Source organism: Lacerta agilis, chromosome 2, assembly GCF_009819535.1.
Source record: "Lacerta agilis isolate rLacAgi1 chromosome 2, rLacAgi1.pri, whole genome shotgun sequence".
NCBI classification, from domain to species: Eukaryota; Metazoa; Chordata; class Lepidosauria; order Squamata; family Lacertidae; genus Lacerta; species Lacerta agilis.
The window spans coordinates 106,983,071-106,997,170 of NC_046313.1; the positions used below are offsets into that span (position 1 = coordinate 106,983,071).

Below are 14,100 nucleotides of genomic sequence, written 5' to 3' on the forward strand. Positions count from 1 at the left end.
AGCTGTCTGCAAGATGCACCACGATCCAAAACATTTGGCTGGCTGGTTCTGAATGACGCCATCCTCGTGGCTCGCTTGCTAGCTGACAGGTGACTCCAGATTAGCAAATGCGTTGGTGATGCAAGAACTACTTTCATAAACAGATTTAAGGTAGGCGTGAGAGAGAGGGAGAGGGAGAGGGAGAGGGAGACAGTTCAAGGAGTGATATTTATATCGAAATTGCATCTGTCTGCATCTGTAAGATGTCATTTTGGAACTGAGACAAATGCAGTCACAACACAAGCAGCTACTGCTGAAACTTAGCTCTGGGCAATTTGCAGCTGTGTCCTTGGCAGTCAGAATATTATTTCAAAACACTGCTTTGTTTCACTCATTGTTGTGTGAAGTTTGCATACATACCCCAGTTTCCACCCCCTCCACTTTTCCAGATCAGCTTTCCTTTCCTTTTTTTTTTATCTTTCTAGAGTTGCTAATCATGCAACTTTACATCTGGAAGGCCACAGGCTCCCCAGTCCTTCCCTCCATGGAAGGCACTACAGTTCCCATCATCCTTAACTACGACCATGCTGCCTGGGAATATTGAGAATTGTAACCCAAAAGCGTCTGAATGGCATCATGTTGGCTTCCACCCTTAGACTCTGCCTTGATTATTACGTAGACACAATTTATGTGTGCTAGGAAATGATGACTCACTGTTGCTTTCCGGCATAAGCCTAGTTATTGGGCTAGCTAGTCTCTTCACTCCTCCATATTTTCGAAAAGATGCAGAGGAATATGCTTGTGGGAGCTGTGAAGTGGATCAGCTTCTGCGGCACTCTGGCGTTTGAAGATTCTTAAGTTCATCAATTATGGAACGGTGTTTTAATTGGATTGAAACTACATTTCCATGCCGCCACCAACACACCTCCTTTCCATTCTCTAAGTACCCAGGTGTGCCTATTGTTCCCATTCCTTCATCCCATTGGTTGCCTCCAAATGGAAATCAGTTCTTGACCCTAATACCTCCCATCTCAAGACCTTTTAAGAGGAGTCTTTTTTCAGAATCAAAGTTAGATTCTTCGGTCTTCTTGTCATTGCCACAGACACATTCCTCCTCCTCCTCCTCCTCTCTCTCTCTCTCTCTCGTGAAATTTCTCAAGATGAACAAGTGTCTTCTCCTAGGCTTTTCCCTTCTGCTCTTCTGCACAGTTGGTAAGTACCAGGCTTCAAAAGGAAAATAGGGGGGTGTTGTTTTGCAAAACAATTGCATGGGAATGTAGCCAGGCCTTCTCGGCAGGGGCACCCACCCCTGTGGAACGCCCTCCCATCAGATGTCAAGGAAATAAACAACCACCTGAAGAAGACATCTGAAGGCAGCCCTGTTTAGGGAAGTTTTTAATGTTTGATGTTTTATTGTGCTTTTAATTCTGCTGGGAGCTGCCCAGAGTTAATTCTGTTAGGAAACCCAGCAAGATGGGTGGGGTATAAATATATTATTATTATTATTATTATTATTATTATTATTATTATTATTAATTAGCTAGTGCAAATGTGTAAGAAAATGGATGGGTCCATCTTTCTGAGCAGCTTAGGTGCTGCATTGCCACCCCATTCTGTGAGCGGTGTGAGATTTCAGTGGTTCGAGGCGTGAATACCCAGGGTTTGTGTTTTCTGCTTGGAATGAAGCACAGCGGATGTGTTGTTAGGTTTATTTACACATACAGTGATACCCTGGGTTACGTAAGCGATCCGTTCCAGGTCGCGGCACGTAACGCGGGCGTGCGGATCACGAACGCATGGGGGGGAGAACCCCAGAAGAAGCACAATTTGAGTGCTTCTGCGCATGCGCAAAGTGCGCAGAACGCTTCTGCGCATCCACAGGTCACGCGCACTCTGGAAACACTTTGGGTTGCAGGCGTCCACAACTCGAACGTCCGCAACACGGGAGGTACGTAACCCAGGGTTCCACTGTATATAGAACCTGACCCTATGATGGAGATGTTCACAGCATAATCACCCCAAGAGGGTCTTGCTTCTCCCATTGGCGCAACCTTGGATCCAAACGGACATCAAACATTGTGCTGCTGCTATGTGTCTCAGCCACATAACTCCTAACTCCAATATCTCTTCTCTAAAGTCTGGCTTTATCTGTTGAGAGAGGGGCCCCACTAGCTAACAGGACCATTGGTCAGGGATGATAGGAATTGTAGTCTCAAAACATCTGGAGGGCCGAGTTTGCCTATGCCTGGCCTAGGCTATCATCTGAATCCAGGAAGCTAGCCTGGTTATCAGATTCCCCTGGTTATTAAATTATTGCTTTGAAAACTCAGCCTTCAGGATACTGAGAAAACTCAGGATACTGACAAGCTGGAACGTGTCCAGAGGAGGGCAGCCAAAATGGTCAAAGGCCTGGAAACGATGCCTTATGAGGAACGGCTTAGGGAGCTGGGTACGTTTAGCCTGGAGAAGAGAAGGTTAAGGGGTGATATGATAGCCATGTTCAAATATATAAAAGGATGTCATATAGAGGAGGGTGAAAGGTTGTTTTCTGCTGCTCCAGAGAAGCGGACACGGGGCAATGGATTCAAACTACAAGAAAGAAGATTCCACCTAAACATTAGGAAGAACTTCCTGACAGTAAGAGCTGTTCGACAGTGGAATTTGCTGCCAAGGGGTGTGGTGGAGTCTCCTTCTTTGGAGGTCTTTAAGCAGAGGCTTGACAGCCATCTGTCAGGAATGCTTTGATGGTGTTTCCTGCTTGGCAGGGGGTTGGACTGGATGGCCCTTGTGGTCTCTTCCAACTCTATGATCCTGTGATTCTATGAAAGCTTGCTGATTCCAGCCTAATACACATGGATCCAGCACCCAGTTTTAACACCCTGAGCCTTAATTAAATTCTAATACTAACTTGATCCGGAGATAATAGTGGTCTGGCACTCACAAATTTATAACTATATTTAAGTGTTTAGGAATGGTGGGTCCTTTTGGGTTGTACCCAACTATTTTTTTCTCAGAGTACATAAATCAATAGGTCTAAGTCGCGTCCACTCATTTAAATGTGTCTTCTCTGAGGAGGACTAACATTGTACACTTTGTTGCCTGCTGGAGGGATCTAAGGAGAGACTGGACAGCCATCTTCCAGGGATGCTGCAACCACAAGATTCCTGCATTGCAGATCCTGAATTCAATGGGGGATTGAACAAGATCAGCCTTGGCCAACTTGGTGCCCTCCAAATGTTGCTCCCATCAGCCCCAACTGGCACGGCAAGGAGACACCAGGTTGGCGAAAGCTGGAGTAGACGACATCCAAATTTCTTTCCAACTCGATGTGTTGTGTCCAATGCTAGTCCTAATCCGAGCAGATCCGTTGAATTTAAGAGACATGAATATTTTGGGTTCCTTAATTTCAATGGATCTCGTGTGAGTGGAAGTTAGTTGGAGGCAACCCTGCGATTCTGGAACCTTTGTCCCTCCAAATGTCGTTGGACTACACCTCCTATCAGCTTTGACGATTGGTCATGCTGGCTGGGGTTGATGTAAGTCGTAGTTCGGCAACATCTGGAAGGACAAAGGTTGGCCACACTGGATCTACAACTTTTTGCCATTTATGTGTGAGGGTTAGGAAGTGAAATCCAAAAGATTGTTGATGAAACAATTGCAACAACACCCCAAGCTAATTCCATGGAGGCAACAGTTTTGTTCCCCTGTGAAAAGGGCTTCAGTTTTTCTGCCCCTTTCTCAGGGCAACTGAGAATTTCGGTGCATGTGAGGTTTTGAGCTTATTTTATTCTTGTAAGATGGCTGAGGGTGGTATGCATATTCTTTCCAGCAAACATTTCTCAGGCACTAGTCAGCCTCTCCCAATGTGCTTCACCAGTGGGGTGTAGTGGTTAAGAGCGGTAGACTCTTAATCTGGGGAACCGGGTTCGTGTCTCCACTCCTCCACATGCAGCTGCTGGGTGACCTTGGGCTAGTCACACTTCTCTGAAGTCTCTCAGCCCCACTCACCTCACAGAGTGTTTGTTGTGGGGGAGGAAGGGAAAGGAGAATGTTAGCCGCTTTGAGACTCCTTCGGGTAGTGAAAAAGCGGGATATCAAATCCAAACTCTTCATCTGAAAAAGGCAGATGGAGACATTTTCTCATGATGTCCTCCACTGGGGTTTGATTTAAGGGTGAGCAGCTGGGGGGGGGTTATTGCTCTGTGAGATGTAAACCACAGTTCCCAAGTTTCTTTTTGGGGGGTGGGAACCATAATAGAGTTATGACTTTGTGGGTGCAAGACACCCTAAATTTCTGGGTCCGGTAGCTGTTAGAATTCAACCAATGCTTGGAGTGTTAAAACTGGGGGTCAGACTCATGTGTATTAAACTGTGGGCTAGACAATGCTAATCTCCAGGAATCAACAAGCGTTAAAATCTAATTAAGCAAGTTTAACTTCCTCATGAGGTGATAGCCTGGGGATGGACCATTATGAAGATCAAAAGGATCAAGGGACTCTGGCTGGGATGGCAAATGAATGGGTCCCCTCCCTCCCTCAACAGACAAATCCACAGATCTTAGAGAAGTTAGAAACTATATGGCAGAGAAGCAGATGAGCAGCAGGCAGAGCTACGGCTGATGTCTGTTTGAATTCTAAGCTGCAGCTATGGGGGAAACAAGAACCCCTTGGTGTGGTAATGCTGTGTAACCATTCCAGCGTTGGCTTAGTTTATATATGTGTTTAAATAACCCATATGTCATAATGACACCACAATCTCTGCTGTGCCTCATTTCCAATAGGAAACACAGACTCTGGATAAGCATGCCTTAAAACCCTGAATCTTGCACCGCTCAGAGGTTCGGTTGGTGTGGCGCATTACTTTAAATGTGTTGCTGTTGTTGAGAGCCAGTGTGGTGTAGTGGTTAAGAGCCGTAGACTCGTAATCTGGGGAACCGGGTTCGCGTCTCCGCTCCTCCACATGCAGCTGCTGGGTGACCTTGGGCTAGTCACACTTCTCTGAAGTCTCTCAGCCCCACTCACCTCACAGAGTGTTTGTTGTGGGGGAGGAAGGGAAAGGAGAATGTGAGCCGCTTTGAGACTCCTTCGGGTAGTGAAAAGCGGGGTATCAAATCCAAACTCTTCTTCTCTTCTTCTTCTTGTTGTAGTAATTGTTGTTATAATTTATTATCTGCCCTTCACCCTAAGGCCCCAGGGTGGATCACAACAAGTTAAACACAACATTAATATTAAAATACAATGCTACACAATATTAAAGACAGATTCAAACCATTTAAAATTACAAAAAATGCAGTGTGGATGTGCCCCTGGTCTATCCACACATCATTCTGTGTTTTCTTTGTTGTTCTGCAATACTTCTGCAGCGTTATTGCAGTCTGAAGGGGGCGCTCTTCCCTTACAGCGCAACTAAAGCAGGGCGAATAAAATAAACCAGAACGTTTGTGCTGTAAAAAGTTACAGGGTTCCCACAAGAAATTACAGGATGTGCACTTGACTGGAAAAAGGAAGCAGTGTGCCCGCCCCAAAACTTTCGTAGGCGCAAACAGAATGGAAAGTGGGGTCATGTGTAACCGCCCAGATACCACCTTGAGCATCTATAATCAGGAATGCACAATATGATGCTGCCCACTTTACATTCTGGGTGCTCCCTGGATTACGAAAGGCGCCTTGGCAGCCTCGACAGAGATCACCAGCCACCCATTCTTGTTCCCGTTCCAGCATTCCTTGGCACAGAAATCTGTTTACAACAGAAGCCTGGCTGGCATCCAGCTGGGAGAGATTCCCTCCACCCTGAATCGTTTCAGGTTTCGCAAGAAGCTTGTGCCAGCCAAAAGAAGCTTAAAATTTCCCCCATTTAAACTTGCCTGCTGATTAAGATATTCTGCTGAGGCTCTACTCTGTGTAACCTCCCCAGCTTTTGAAGCCAGGCAAGCGGTGACCGAGAGGTGGCGTCCCCTGGTGTGGGGATTCCCAAATTGTTGGAAATCCAGCCTCTGGACTAGTTGGCCTAGTGGCATCTCTGCTATCTTTTGGTCCCCGAGCCAATCTTGCTTTTAAAGTTAACATCTAAGGACCTTCCATAATTTTAGATCTCCTCTTTTCTCCAGTTGGCTGGTTCCCTGCTTTTATCTCTACGGATTCCTAATTGTGCCCTCCCCCCTTTTAAAATTAAAATAAGCTTTATTTAGATTTCTTTGACATACAAAAAATTAAACACACAATATACAAATATAGTCCAAATAAAACAGGGGAAAAAAATAATTACAAAGAAAAGGAAAGGGGAAAAAAGAAAAACAAAGAAAAAACAAAGAATAGAAATAACAGTTTAAAATTGACTTCCAATTGTTTGTATATCGCTTCCCTTAATAATAGCTCTTAATCCTCTATATCTGATACAAAATTTAAATTAAACAGATAACTAATTCTCTGATACCTTATAATTGTCCATGTATGTATCTCAGTCTAAGCAAATCACCAAATCTGTTTTTATACCTTCTTTATTCAAATAATCTTCAGCATATTTCCACTCTCAACTTTGCATTTTTGTTTGGGGATATTTCTAATGACCACTGTCATCCTAGCTAGATTCATAAACTCCACTAATTTAATCTGCCAATCATGAATAGTTGGTCTATTTCCCCCTCTCCAATTTTGGGCTATAAGTAGTCTGGCTGCTGCACACGCATATAAAAAAAATATATTCTTCCTATCATCAGGTATGTTTTCGGGAATCATACTTAATAGAAAGGCTTCGGGTTTCTTTTCAAACATAATTCTCAGCGTCTTTTTCAATTTTTCATATATTTCATTCCAAAATCCATAAATTTTTACACATTTCCACCAGCAATGAAAATAGCTGCCTATATTTTCATGGCATTTCCAACATTTATTCATTCTATTTTTGTAAATTCTAGCCAGTTTCTCTGGTGTCGGATGCCATCTATACACCAATTTCTTCATATTTCCCTTAATTCCTGTACATGCTGTAAACCTCATATTGACCATCCATAACTTATCCCATTGTGCTCTATAAATCGGTCCTGGGCCCATTTTATCATTACACTTTTGACCTCTTCATCTTTTAATTCCCACTCTAATAGGTATTTATATATTTTTTTGCTAATGGTTTAATTGAATTCTCCACTAAAAGTTCTTGCAATTTAGATTTATTTTCTGTGAATCCAATCTCTTTATGTTTTTTTTAAAAAGGCTTTGTGTCTGGAGGTAGTGAAGCCAACTTGTACAGTATTATTTGATATGTTGGTATGGTCTTAATGTGATTTGATCATTTTCTTTTATTATTAATTCCTTATATGTTAACCACTTTCCTCCCTTAATCCAATTATTCATTGCGGTCATTTCCACCATGGTATTTTGGATTCAAGTAGATGTTTATAATCTTCCCAAATTTTAACTCAAGATTTTTTAATTATATGATCTGTAAAATTTCTATAGCTTCCTCTTTTTTCTTGCAACAGATATGCATGCCAGCCAGTGGTATTCCTAAAACCTTCCAACTCCAACAACTCTCTATTCTCAAGCAGGGTCCACTCTTTTAGCCAGCATAAACATGCTGTGGCATAATATAACTTAAGATCAAGAACTCCCCAACCTCCCCTTTCCTTCACATCCGTTAAAATTCTATATTGGATTCCTGCTTTCTTCCCCATCCAAATAAAATTCCCTAGGTCTCTTCTCCATGATTCAAAAGTTTCTTTTCCCCCTATAATCGGCAGCATTTGAAATAAGAACAGAATCCTGGGCAGGACCGACGTCTTTATTGCCGCTATTCTCCCTGATAATAATAAATTCAAGCCTTTCCACCTTTCTAAATCCCCCTTAATCTCTTTCCAAATGTGGCCAGTCACTTCCTCTCAGTCTCACCTACCACACACACGGCCGCAAAGGATAAAATGTGGCGGGCAAAACCATGGGCACCATCAAGCACAAAGGAGGAAAGTTGGCATGCAGTTTTTGCTGGTGTTTTTTTTTTAAGCACTTTTGTGGCCCATTTATCATTTCTGATTAAAAACCATGCCTGTCTTTCTGCTTCTCTCCTGCAGCTGAAGGTCTTGTGTGCAGAGTCTGTAAGTACAAAGTTGGCAAGTTATGCCTGCTGACCGGCGATCCCTGCAAAGCAAGCGAAGGGCAGTTCTGTGAGACAACCAAAGTTTATGCTGGTAAGAACAAATACTGGAAATCCGCTAGTGCTGTATAATCTCCATCAGTTGTGCAGCGAGAGAACTACCATATTTTTCGCTCCATAGGGCGCACCTCGTTTTTAGAGGAGGAAACAAGAAAAAAATTTTTTTCCTGGTTTTCCTCCTCTAAAAGCCCTGTTTTTTTGAGGATCAGCTAAAAGTTTTGCAGCTTTTTTTGCAAAGGGGGAAAAGCAAAGCTCCTTTTGCAAAGGGGGAAAAGCAAAGAGGAAAAGCTCTGTTTTTATGGGGTTCAACTCACATTTCTGCAGCTTCTAAAGGAAAGGGGGCCTTTTCTACAGTTTCCAGACAGATAATCTAATCAGCCAGTCACATGTCACTGGGGAAACAAACAACCTCCCTCTGCAGCACATTCAACAAAGGAGGGCGGGGCTGAAAGGGAGCCGGGACTCTTATCTCTCTCCCGATCTCTTGCTGATCAGCTGCTGAGCGGGGTCCTTTCAACACCCCCTTTTCTCTTAGTAAAATAAAAAGCATGATCCTCTTTTGGCCCCTGGGCAATTCAGCTCCAGGGACCACCATTCGCTCCATAAGATGCACAGATATTTCCCCTTACTTTTTAGGAGGAAAAAGGTGCGTCTTATGGGGCGAAAAATATGGTAGTGCCTTCGGGGAATGGTGTGAGGTGCTGGTATCAACAGGCACCTGACAGGGCACTCTCCCCACAGAAAGGGGTACCCTGCTGACCCCCAGTATTTCCTGGCCCCACTCCTGTTCCTCCTTGCGCTTGCTCCCTATTCATTTGCCTTACCTCCTGCTGCAGGCTTCAAGCTGCAAGAAGGGAGATTCTTCCTGGCAGTAAGAACCATTTAACAACGGAACGGACTCCCTAGGGAGGTGGTGGGCTCTCCTTGATTGGGGTTTTTAAAGCAGAGGTTGCATGTCCATCTTTAGCCGAGATGCTTTAGCTGAGATTCCTGCATTTCAACCCCAACTCCCAGAACTCCGTGATTGTTTAAAAATGACACCGTAGTGCTTTAAACGTATGGTGTGGTCTTCTGTGGCTCCATGCTCCAAACACCTAGATTTTCAGGGTTATCCGCTGTGTGGTGTGACTCACCCTCGGTACAAGGAAGGAGTTAAACTAATGAACATCTCATTTTCAGCATGCAGTTTATTGAGAGAGAATATTATGAAGATGGTGTACAGGTGGTATTTAACCCCTGTGAAATTAGCTAAAATGTACCATGGTCAGAGTAATAAATGTAAACAAACAGAACGAACCTTCTTCCATATGTGGTGGACGTGCCCTAAGGTAAAAGACTTCTGGGAAAAGATATATAATGAAATTTAACAAGTGTTGAAAAACACATTTAAGAAGAAACCAGAAGCCTTTTTACTGGGCATCCTAGGCCAGGATATTGGTAGAAGTGATAGAAACCTATTTTTGTATGCCACAACAGCAGCTAGAGTTTTGATAGCTAAATACTGGAAGACAGAAGAATTACCAACGATAGAGTAATGGCAGATGAAAATGATGGACTATATGGAGCTCGCAGCAATGACCAGGAAACTCCGTGACCAGAGGGACGACGCAGTGGAAAAGAATGGAAGAATTTTAAATTGTATTTAAAAAATCATTGTATGATTGAAAGTTAGATATAACTCGAAGATAAGTTAGATTGTAGAGCAGAAGATAGATGATTAAGATAGAAGATGATAAGGATTAAGATAAGGTATAAGATTAATTATTTAGGCAATGGTATAATATAGATCAAGAGATATAAAATATGAATGATTTTTGTTATTAGAGAATAGATTAGAATTGTTAAGAATTTAGGAAGTTACGAAAAGGTATTTACAAGGGACGCAGGAGGAGGAGGCAGGAGGAAGTCCCACTACGATGTGAGGAAGTAACACTAGTTTTAAGAAATATTTATGTTGTTATGTACTGTTTTTATATGTTGTTAATGTAGTTGTGTTTATTTCTATGTTTTAAGTTAATTTTTTAAAAATAAATATTAATTTTTAAAATAAATAAATAAACTAATGAACATCTCGTTCCTCTCCCACCAGGCGAATTATTCCTCTTCAAGCGCTATGGCTGCGGCACATATGCCGAGCTCTGCAACAGGACCGAGCGGAGGGAGAATGCCTTCAACATGGCCTACGAACGCACTTGCTGCGACACCGACTTGTGCAATGCTTAACGCCGTTGGCAGTTCTTGTTTACTGTCCCTAGGACGGTTCGGCTTAGCACGGGGCCAACAGCTGGTTCATTTACAATAAAGGCTGGCAAAAGAGACCCTTTTCACCCCAAAAAGACAACCCTCTGATTATATGATCCCGTCACTTTGACCTTCTGTCCCCCCACCACAGTGCTCAAGATTTCAGCTTCTTCTTGCCCCGCCCCAGTTGTGGCTTCTCCCACAGGACCTGCTGAAGATGCTTCATAGCTAGTTCTACATAGCTCACGGTCAAAGCGCACAGTTGAAGCACTAAGACACCCCATTAAACAGTCATGGCTTCCCCCCAAAGAATTCTGGGAACTGTCGTCCGTCAAGGGTGCTGAGAGGTACTGAGAGAGACACACACCCCTTTTTCCTCTCACAAAACTACAATTCCCAGCATTCCCTGTGAAGAGCGATTGACTGTTAAATGACAACTTAAATCCTTCAAAAATAATTAAAATTGGGCCAACCAACCCCCCCCCCACACACACACAAATTAAAACACATGTAAGTGTTCTACATGTCTGGGCAGGCTTGCTTAAACAAACATGCTTTTAGCAGGCACTGAATGTAGATTCATTAATTTCCATGGCTTTTCTATGAAAAGAACCTCTGTTGTTGCTTTTTTACCCTTTAAATTCTTCAGAATTGTTTCTCTCTGTCATCACCACAAGTTTAGAAACCAAACTGCATTTCTCCTGAAGATCGAAGGATGCAGTAAGGGAATATTTGTATGTTTAAACTCCCCGAGAGAAACAGCATAACTACTGGAGAGAATTTTTCTCTCTCTCTTTAGAAAATGGCTGGGAGGGGGTAAGGGGTGGGATATCTTTTTTAGCCTGAGGGCCACATTTTTGAGGGGGGGGGCAACCTTCCAGGGGCTGCATGACAAAGGTGGGTGGCGCTAGTGTACAAACACACACACACACACACACACACAGCTCTCTGTTCTCCTTCAAGCAAGAAGCATCTTCAGAGTTCAAGGATACATTACAGCTAGCTAAAAACTGTTGAGGGTGCCTAGCAGGTCTGGTGTGGCTTGGGAAAAGTCTTCAGGGCCGGACAGAAAGACTTGGGGGCCGTATCTGGCCTCTGAGCCTGAGATTCCCCACCCCTTGGTTAAAACGATGGCTGTCCTCTTCTAAATCTGAATCCACCCTGAGCTTCATTGCCAGGTGTTTATTTGCTGGTGCGAGTGGGGGTGGGGAGAGAGTAGAAAAAATATGTATGCAAAGTTTTAAAACGTCCTGTTTTCTTTTATATCTTTTTGTATTTACTGGGGAGCTGTGGAGAGTTGCTGAAATGCTGACTTGGCAAATGATAAAATGTGGCTGGGGAAACCCAGCCAGATGGGCGGGGTATGAATAATAAATTATCATCATCATCATCATCATCATTATTATTATGCATGTTCCATTTACTCTAGCAGAATCTGAAATCAGATTCCTTAAATTGAACGTCAAAGAGATTGCATACAGTAGTAAAATACTATGAAGTTTGTACAACGATGTGGCACTGTGCTTTGCATGGCTTTTGTGCTTCTGGTGTAAACCGCAGTCGCTTTCGAATTGTATCGCTGACGTCTTTGGCTGAAGGAATGAATAAAGTCGGTTGACTTGAAAATGCTGCCTCTGCACAAGCCCTTTCCTTCAAAGGACCATAGATAGATTGGGATCCGTTTGTAAATCGCCGGGTGAGTTTCAGTTGATCGCCAAGGAAACCTCAGAGGGCCCCCGCAGCTGAGCTCCGGCAGCTTTGCCACGTGGAAATATACGAACAGATTTCGGGAGGTTGTCAGAACTGAAACAAAATAGGAAATTCTTTCCAGTAGCACCTTAGAGACCAACTGAGTTTGTTCTTGGTATGAGCTTTCGTGTGCATGCACACGAAAGCTCATACCAAGAACAAACTCAGTTGGTCTCTAAGGTGCTACTGGAAAGAATTTCCTATTTTGTTTCGACTATGGCAGACCAACACGGCTACCCACCTGTAGTCAGAACTGAGTTAATCATTGCAAGGACCCAGCAGGTGAGATACGCCTTCAAAGACAACCTGGAACAAGAGACATATTTGAGGTATCCGATTGTGACATCCTAGATGTTTGCCCTGGGCTCTCCTGGAAAGACGAGGCAGTCCCTAGTTAAACACTGCAGTGTGATCAGCTTGTTCTGCTGTTCCCACAAGGTTCTCCTTCCAATGTCAGAAGCAAGACAAGCATCTGCCCGCTTGCACGTGATCAACTAGTGCATGACCGCATACATCCATGGTGCCAGGAAATTAATAAATCAATTCCAGCCTGGGAATAATGGGAGAGAGCTGGGAAGTCCTCATGGCTTGTGAGGAGACCGTCCCCAGAGCCTGAAGAGGCTGTCAGTGAGCCAGAAGTCCAGAATTAAAGATTTCAAAGGCTTAAAGGGGGGGGGGGGACTTATGGGCTCCAAAATGGCACATGGGAGCTCTCACTGCTGCCCCGCTACCCCGCTCAACAGCTGTCAGGTGGGAAGCTGGATTAAGCTGGTTCGGATGCACTGTTCCCCGACCTTTTCTGGCGATCCGGAGGCAAAAAGATATAGTGTGAAAGAAAAAAGTTATTTCTGATGCCTCTTAAATCGCCCCACTTCCCTTATGCGCATGGGGGGGGGGTCAGGAACATAACTCCCGCATAAGTGGGGAGCTGCCTGTATACGATTATTATTTATTAAATTTGTTAGTCACTTTATCTTGCCCAAAGCAGCTTACAAATCTCTGAATACCAGTGGCTTGGAATTGCAAGCGTGGAGAGAGCTGCTGTTCTCATGCCCCGATGGTGAGCTTCCCACCTGGTAGGCCACTGTAACACTTACATTTTAAAATATATATATATATATATATTTGGTTTTTCAGATTAAAATTTAACAGTCCCATATCCAACATACAACATAAAAACAAGATTCCAAGGAGTCTCTTGGACTTCCTTCCTCCCCTTTGTGGGTCCTATTGTTAATCATTTCTGCCTACATCTTTTATAATAATCCAAATCTTTTACCTCTCCATTGTGTCCAAAATTCACCATTAAACTACAAGCGATATTCCAATCCTACTAATAATTTTAACTGTTTACAATGGTCTTTAAGATGAGATATAAATCTTCCCCATTCCCTATTGAAGTTTTGGTCTTCCTGATTTCTGATTCTTCCAGTCATTTTAGCCATTTCGGCATAATCCATCAACTTGGTTTGCCATTCTTCTCTGGTAGGGACTTTATCTTCTCTCCATCTCTGGACCAATAACATCCGTGCAGCCGTGGTCGCATACATAGTCTTTTCTGCTCCCTTGGGATTTCGGCAACTAGGATTCCTAAAAGGAAGGCTTCGGGTTTGTTTGTTTGTTTGTTTTGTTTGTTTTTAGAAAAGGTTGTTTAAAACATTTTTTTCAACTCATTATATATCATTTCCCAAAATTCTTTTACTACCTTATATTTCCACCACATGTGATAAAAGGTACCTTCTTTTTCCTTACATTTCCACCTTTATGATTTTCTTAGCAACTAAATAGAAAATTCTTTCCAGTAGCACCTTAGAGACCAGCTGAGTTTGTTCTTGGTATGAGCTTTCGTGTGCATGCACACTTCTTCAGATACACTGAAACAGAAGTCACCAGATCCTTAAATATAGTGAGGGAGTGGGGAGGGGCATTACTCAGAGGGTGGTGGGAATGGGTGATCAGCTGATAGGTGTAGATGCCAACTTTGCT

The 14,100-nt window shown here is 43.3% G+C and overlaps 1 protein-coding gene across 1 annotated transcript; it reads left to right on the plus strand.

The window, feature by feature from the left end:
* Positions 1-1,077: 1,077 nt before the first annotated feature.
* On the plus strand, positions 1,078-10,699 carry LOC117042153 (lymphocyte antigen 6 complex locus protein G6c-like). Its single transcript, XM_033141644.1, has 3 exons — positions 1,078-1,191; positions 8,042-8,158; positions 10,214-10,699. Exons 1-3 carry the CDS (start codon positions 1,140-1,142, stop codon positions 10,345-10,347), a joined length of 303 nt encoding a protein of 100 aa, XP_032997535.1. The 5' UTR covers positions 1,078-1,139; the 3' UTR covers positions 10,348-10,699.
* The last annotated feature ends 3,401 nt before the right edge of the window (positions 10,700-14,100 follow it).